A 7,482-nucleotide genomic window follows, 5' to 3' on the forward strand; every position below is an offset into this window, starting at 1 on the left:
GCGGGAGCGCTGCCGCGCTTCCCAAGCGGTGCACTATCCAGTGCGCCACCGGGCCGGCCCTCAAATAAGTTTTAATAACTTTATATTCTTATTGGGAACAATCAACAAGCATTAAATTTGTGAAAAATTATTAAATTATCTATATTCTTTTTCTCAGACCACCTATAAATTAATAAAATAAGCCAAGTAAATAATACTGAAATAGATTTATTTGGGAAAAATACACATAGATATATCTGATACCTTTATTAAAGAGGAATAAAAACATAAATGATTTGTGATTTTGGCAAGGATGGTACAAACATAAGAATAAATCATTGATAGACGTGAAATCATTATCAACATTATCTTTACTGTAAGTCATGCTAAGAATATAGTAAACAACAACAGAAATATTTTGTTTTTTAAATTAAAGAGAATTGTGAAGAAACTGTTCAATGTTATATGTTTATCTGATAAGAGGACAGCTAAATGTATTTTCCCCACACTTCCTGTATCTATTTTTAAGAATACCACAAGCAGCTATTCTAATACGTCTTTTTTGCATAAGTTGCCCACAAATGAAGCTTGGCTGGAAGAGCCTACCTAGAATTTGTTGCTTAAAATTCGAGCTGTAATGATATCATACTGGTTAGATAACAGTAGATAACAGTGATGAATACCTGCAGCTCCAAATCTAAGGAGCTCAAACCCAACACCAGTGTTACATAAGAAAAGCTCCACCACAAAACCTCAGTTTTGTCTCTTTGTGTGTGTCCTTTTCTCACACTCATTCCCATAATTTCACACATTACTTTTTTAATGACCCAGTTACTCTAGTATTTTGAGCTTCATAAACAAACTAAAAATGCAATGTCAGTTTGATCAGTTTCTCTTGTATCATTTCTGTATGCCCCTACCCCTTCTATACACTCACACACACACATGCGCACATGCACACACAGGCCACATTCATTGTGAAGCAGCTCATGTATCTGTTCAAGTTCTCATTTTGTATGAGAACTACTGTTATGTAGTAGCAGCACCTGAGAATCCTAATAGCCTCAAACTATTGAATACAGTTGTAGACTATTTTTGAAATAATTAGACTCAAGTACCCTGGAAATTCAGAAAATGTGAAACTATCTTTTTATGCTTTTAAGTGGCTGCAACCTCAGTTTTTAAAAATGATTATCAAACTGTAATACTTCACTACATATAATTTGCCCTGATTCCTTAGTGAGGAGAACAGCAAGATACAGATGTGGTGAGTGAAATACTCATCAACTAAATATTAAGAACTTTTCTCCATTCCATTAATCGTGCTTTTCATATGCTATCAAGTCAAGCATGAAGTAGTTTAAGCCATCAATCTTCACTTGCGTGATAACACCAATTCCCGCTAATTTTTAATTTTGTTCAGATGCCCACAAATGTATTAGTTCAGCAGCATTATGTCACATTCATATACATTAGTCTATGTGACCCAAATACTGAGTCACCACTTTGCTCATAAATGCACTATACATCAATTGCTCTAGTAATATCTGTATTTTCTTGGCAATCTAATAGGGTAGATACAAGTTTGCCAGTTACGGGGAACAACTACCCCACACCCTATTGATGTATTCTGTATCTTTATTGCACCATTTAATCTTTCCATTCTTTTCTTATAAAAAGTCTAAAATTATTTCTCCTTTACATTTAAGAAACACCAGTCTTAGATTGACATAGTAAAATTTCTTATTGTGAAAGGTTGACTGAAAACATATGATCATTTCTGTATTTATGGTTGGTTAGTCAAACTGGTACATTCTTTCTTTTTTAAGTGTGTGTAGTGAGCTGAACCAGATAACACAAACCTCTCTTCCCTACACATTTCTCTGATAGTTCCAAAAGAAAAATTGAGTTTGTATATTGGGTAAAATGTAGCTAAGTTTAAATATTCTACTATTCTGCTACTGATGATATCAGTCAGTCTTGGAGAGAAGATTTTGTTGCTCAAGGCTATAATATAAAAGGCGTCTCAAAAAGATTCCAGGAGAAATTTTAATCATTTGTCCTATATATCCTTAAGAACTGAGAACCAACATGAACCTCCTTAATGGGAAAATTCCCAAGTTGAGAAACATTGTTAGATGTCCTGTTGGGCCCAGACAATGGTGCTGACATGCTGATCATGCAGTGATCACTGGCTGGAGTCAGGGCCACATTTAACTCCTCACACATATGGATGCATATTCTGTTGATGCTTCTTTCACGTTTCTTCCCTGTCTTGGGTTCATTCCAATGATGGAGTGGTTCAGGGAAGCGTAAACAATGCCCTGTTTGTTTTCCTCCAGGCATGGGTTAGAATAAACTTCAGGCCCTTTCTGCATCCTGACCCAAGAGTCAGGGTCATTGTCATAAATTTCAGTTTCTGATGGTAGTGTTTGGGAATTTTGCCTGGTGCCCACTTCAGTTTTCTCAGTCCTAAAGGAATGGGGAACATCAACCTATAAGAAAAAAAATGGTGTTAAGTACCACTGAAGGCCGTGATGGTGCCCATCTGTTAGCAAACTGAATGAAAAGCTAAATGGAATCATGTACATTGAAAGAAATAATCTACTGTTCCTCGCATATGCTTCTGACATCTACATTTTTAGCAGACTCTCAGTCTCCATTAAAGGATGCAAATTTGAGAATCTCTATATTCACCCCAAATAGTTATTTTGTGCTTTATTATTGGTCACATTTGAGGTCACAGAACACTTTTCAATCCAAACTTCAAGGTAAAAAAGCACAGCCAAAATTAATGGAAATAGCATAGAATATCCCAAGGAAACTTCAGGCAGTTTATAACACAATTATAACAGTTATAACACAATGAACAGTATTAACACAGTTTAGAATAAAAAGATTAAAGATAAAGCAGAACATATACCCCTTGAGAAGGCAGAAAGAATAAATATTATGAGTTATCCAAGATATATTATTATGATTTGTGACCTGGAATTAAAAAATTGCTATTAGTTTTGGAGGGACAAAGCTTAGAAAAAGTTCCAATATGTTATTCCAGTTGTTATTTCTATCACAAGAAAATTCTTACATTTTCAAATACAGTCAAATATTTCAGAGCTTCTGAGAAAGAGGTGAATTTATGGAAACTGAAAATAAAATGAGTCCTGATGTTTTCTCACTCTTTTCAGTTATTTGTTAGCCATTCCTGGCTAGATGAAGGACCCACTTGGTAAAAATCAAGATATTATGTTAATGCTAAGGGTTATTTCAATTTTTAAAATCCCAATTTTGCCAGTCAATTTATGTTCTTACAGTTTGGCCCAATCCTTTACGGTATCAGGTCCACAGCCTTTGATAATCTACATACCTTATTTGGTTCTGTCATCCTCATTGTGATGTGTGCAGTAGGATGTCTATTACATCTCCTTGGCAGAGTTCTACCATGCAGACATGTCTAGCCCTATCCTGAGAAACGAGGTCACAACTGCTGATACACTGCCTCCCTCTGATGAGGTAGCTGCCCAGAAATAACATTAAGGCTGGATGATTGAAAGGGGCAAAGGTTATTTGGCTAAGATGGAAAGTGCCCCCAGCTCCACTTGAAGGAGCCTGGTTAAAGACAGTAGGTGGGGCACTGAAGAAGAGTGTCAAGTGATCTAATAGCCATAAATCCTCAATATATCAATGAGGTCCCTGTCATACTTTTTAGTCTGGGTAAGTCTGTCAATTCAGTTACCTAGCTCTCTTCTCAAAAACTGGATCATTTCTATGGAAAATTTTATTAGGATGAATGGGGGAAATTTCAAGAGGATTACTACCTCTTTATTGCTACTCTTCCTTATCGAAACACACACACACACACACACACACACCAAGTTCCTTTGCAGTAGCTCATTTATGACTATATTTTTTGACTATATTTTTTTAATTAGAGAGCTTTGATTTTTTGCAAATATATTACCTTATCTTACATTTTTTTTCTTACATTTGTTTTTTTGGTTTTTTTTTTTTGTCCTTTTTGAGACCGGCCACACCGCGCTCAGCCAGTGAGCGCTGTGANTTCCCTTTATGAGAAGCCTCGTGACTTCTGCAAAACAGAAACCCTTTTGCTGCTGTAAGGGCACAGTTCTCCACCCTGTTCGCATAGCTTCTGCATTAGTACAATGCCCTCTTTGATAGTATCAGCCAGACCTTGGTGCCCTATATAAACTCTCTCACCCCCACACTTGAGGCTGTCCTCCATTTTGAGGGCAGCCCCAGGCTGCCTGCCACTTTGAGCACAGCCTGGCAGATTCTTTTCCTTTCCTTTAATAAAGCTTGATCGGTACTTGGCATTTTGGCTCACTTTCTTTCATTATGGTGCCAAAACCCAGCAAGGGTTTTGGCCGACGTTGTTGGATGATCCCCACCTGGGTTGATTAGCCTTCAGCTGCTCTTCCCAGACCTGCCGAACTGGGTACACTTGGGACTATCTCCTTTTGCCATTTCAGACCAATGCATCCAACATAGGCCTCAATTCAGGGTGAGTCAGTGGCTAAGTCCTGTCTCATCTCAGGTTCCCCCAACTCGCTCACTCTTGTTCTGAAAGCCCAGGCACCTGGCCGGGGGAACTCTTCTCATGCCCCCAGCTATTAGAGGATGTTCCATTAGCCAGTTGGTGGCTTCTTGCTTGAAAAGAAGATGGACAACAAAGAGGATGCTCTTTGTTGGCATTCTTCTTCTACCAGGATGGCCCATTTCCTTTCTCACCCTCTAAATGGGATCCTTACAATCCAAACCTTTATGCTCTATGCCTCCAGGCTGTCTCCTGGACAATCTCTTGTCCAGGCCTCCCGGGAGACATTAAAACTCGAATGCCTTATTACAATGGATGCCAGTGGCTACAAGATGGCACCCTTGATTTAGATACTCTCCTAGACAACTTTTGTCACTGAAATGGCAAGCCGGAGAGATTCTTTAAGTTCAAGCCTTTTCCACTATCTTTGATCATGTCCTTCTTCTCTGTCAAAACTGTCCTATGTCTCAAATTCTCCTCACTCATGCCTGACCTGCCCTTCCAGACTTGGATTAATCTTTTAATCCATCAGACTACTCTGCTCCCCGTACGGACCACCTCAACTACCTCTGTACACCCCAAATCCTTCACCAGCCCCTTTACTTTTTCTCTCTCTTCATCCTCAGCCACCCAACCCCCCCTTCTTCTTCCCCTTCATCAAGTAACAACCCCGCCTCCACTCCGGCTCCTTTAAACCCCTCATCCATGAAGTGGCTGGGACAGAGGGAATTATCTGGGTCCATATCCCCTTTTCTCTTTCTGATCTCTCCCAAATCCAAAACTGACTAGAATCCTTCCGGTCCAACCCAAACACATATCCGTCCCCTGAAGACAGGGAGCGGGTCTGGATAACAGCCCCAAAACAGGCAGATGTGGTATATGCTCAAAAGATACCCTGGTTTATAACCCTACTAGGACCCCTAATTGTGCCCCAACCTACTTTTCAGTCCCAGTCTCTTTTGGTATTTCTCTAATTTCTTACAGGAATGTAAGCAGCCTTTCACCAGCCAAAAGGTTGCCGAATTGTTCCTGCAAGGAGGATATCAGCCTCTCAGAATCAGCGGCCCTCCCCTGGAAGAATACATCCTCCCCACACAAAACCAGTACCCTGCCACCTAATTGTTTTACCCGCCAACATAAATCTTTCATTTTTTCTATATCTTTGCCCATCTCCAGCAGGAAGTAGCTTCAGAAGAATGAGACCTTCACCCCTTTCCCCTTCTCTTTATACTTAAAAGGTGGGAATGATAGATGTTGGAAGTGACCAGCACCATTGTGCACACAATAAGCACAAAATAGCTGCCAGCCTTGTCTTCCACTCCAGCACCAAACCCCTGCCCCTTCCCTTTATGAGAAGCCTCATGACTTCTGCAAAACAGAAACCCTTTTGCTGCTGCAAGTGCACAGTTCTCCACCCTGGTCACATAGCTTCTGCATTAGCATAATGCCCCTCCTTGATGGTATCAGCCAGCCCTTGGCACCCTATATAAGTTCTCTCACCCCCACATCTGGGGCTGTCCTCCATTTTGAGGACAGCCCCAGGCTGCCTGTGACTTTGAGCGCAGCCCATCAGATTCTTTTCCTTTAATAAAGCTTGATCAGTACCTGGCATTTCGCTCACTTTCTTTCAAAAGGGTGCTCTTCTTTTATCCAAATATAGTTGTCCCTCAGTATCCACAGGGGATTGGTTCCAGGCCCTACCACGAATGCCAAAATCCACAGATGCTCAAGTCTCTGATATAAAATGATGTAGTATTTGCATGTAACCTATGCACATCCTCCCATAACAATAAGATAAAAAGTTCTATACATATTCAGTACAGACAATTTTTTTTCAAATATTTTCAACTCATGGTTGGTTGAATCCACAGATATAAAACCCATGGATATGGGGAGCTGACTGTATTGCTTATTGTGGTAAAATACATATCACATAAAAATTACCATTTGAACCACTTAGAGCATACAATTCAGTGGCATTTAAGACATTCACAGTGTTGCGCAACCATCATCAATATCTAGATTCAGAACATTTTCATCACCCCAAAAGGAAAGTCTGTCCTCATTCAGCAATCACTCCACATTCCTTGTTTCCCCCAGCCTCTGGCAACCACTAATCTACTTTCTGTCTCTATGGATTTGCCTGTTCTAGATATTTTATATAAACAGAATCATACAATATGTGACCTTTTGTGTCTGGCTTCTTTTACTTAGCTAATGTTTTTGAGATTCATCCATGTTGTAGCATTTATCAGTATTTCATTCCTTTTTGTGGCTGAATAATATTCCATTGTCTGGACATACCATATTTCCTTTATTCACTCATCAGCTGATAAACATTTAGGTTGTTTCCACTTTTTGGCTATTATAAATAGTGCTGCTATAAACTTTCATGTGCAAGTTTTTGTGTGGATATATATTTTATTTTCATGCAGTATTTACATAGGAATGGAATTGCTTGGTCCTTTGGCAACTAGCTTTAACCTTTTGGGGAATGCCAGACTGTTTTCCAAGGTAGGTACACCATTTTACATTTCCACCAGTAATGTATGAGGGTTTTCATTTCTCCACATCCTTGCCAACACTTGTTATTTTCCACTTTTTGAAATCTGTTTTGTTTTTTTTTTTAATTCTAGTGATCCTAGTGGGTGTGCAGTGGAATCTCACTGTGGTTTTGATTTGCATTGCTCTGATGACTAATGTCATTAAGCATTGTTTTTTCATGTGCTTATTAGCCATTTGTATATCTTCTTTGATAAAATGTCTGTTCAAGCCCTTTGCCCATTTTTTAATTGGATTGCTTATCTATTTGTTATTTTAGGAATACTTTATATATTCTGGATAATAGTCTCTTCTCATATATATGATTTTCAAATATTTTCTTATGTTCTGTGGGTTGTCATTTCACTCTCTTGATGGTGTCCTTTGATGGAGAAGAGTTTTTAATT

The 7,482-nt window shown here is 39.0% G+C and overlaps 1 protein-coding gene across 1 annotated transcript in view; it reads right to left on the reverse strand.

Annotated features, from left to right (window-relative positions):
* Positions 1-1,412: 1,412 nt before the first annotated feature.
* The window catches only part of BTLA (B and T lymphocyte associated), a 24,507-nt gene continuing 18,437 nt past the window's right edge, over positions 1,413-7,482 (reverse strand). Inside the window, exons 6-7 of the mRNA XM_008573784.1 lie at positions 3,347-3,433; positions 1,413-2,474 (exon numbers count right to left, since the gene is read on the reverse strand). Coding sequence (XP_008572006.1) covers positions 2,193-2,474; positions 3,347-3,433 — 369 coding nt within the window. The 3' untranslated portion in view covers positions 1,413-2,192. The remainder of the gene's footprint in view (positions 2,475-3,346; positions 3,434-7,482) is intronic.

This window comes from Galeopterus variegatus, unplaced genomic scaffold, assembly GCF_000696425.1.
Source record: "Galeopterus variegatus unplaced genomic scaffold, G_variegatus-3.0.2 Scaffold963, whole genome shotgun sequence".
Taxonomy (NCBI): Eukaryota; Metazoa; Chordata; class Mammalia; order Dermoptera; family Cynocephalidae; genus Galeopterus; species Galeopterus variegatus.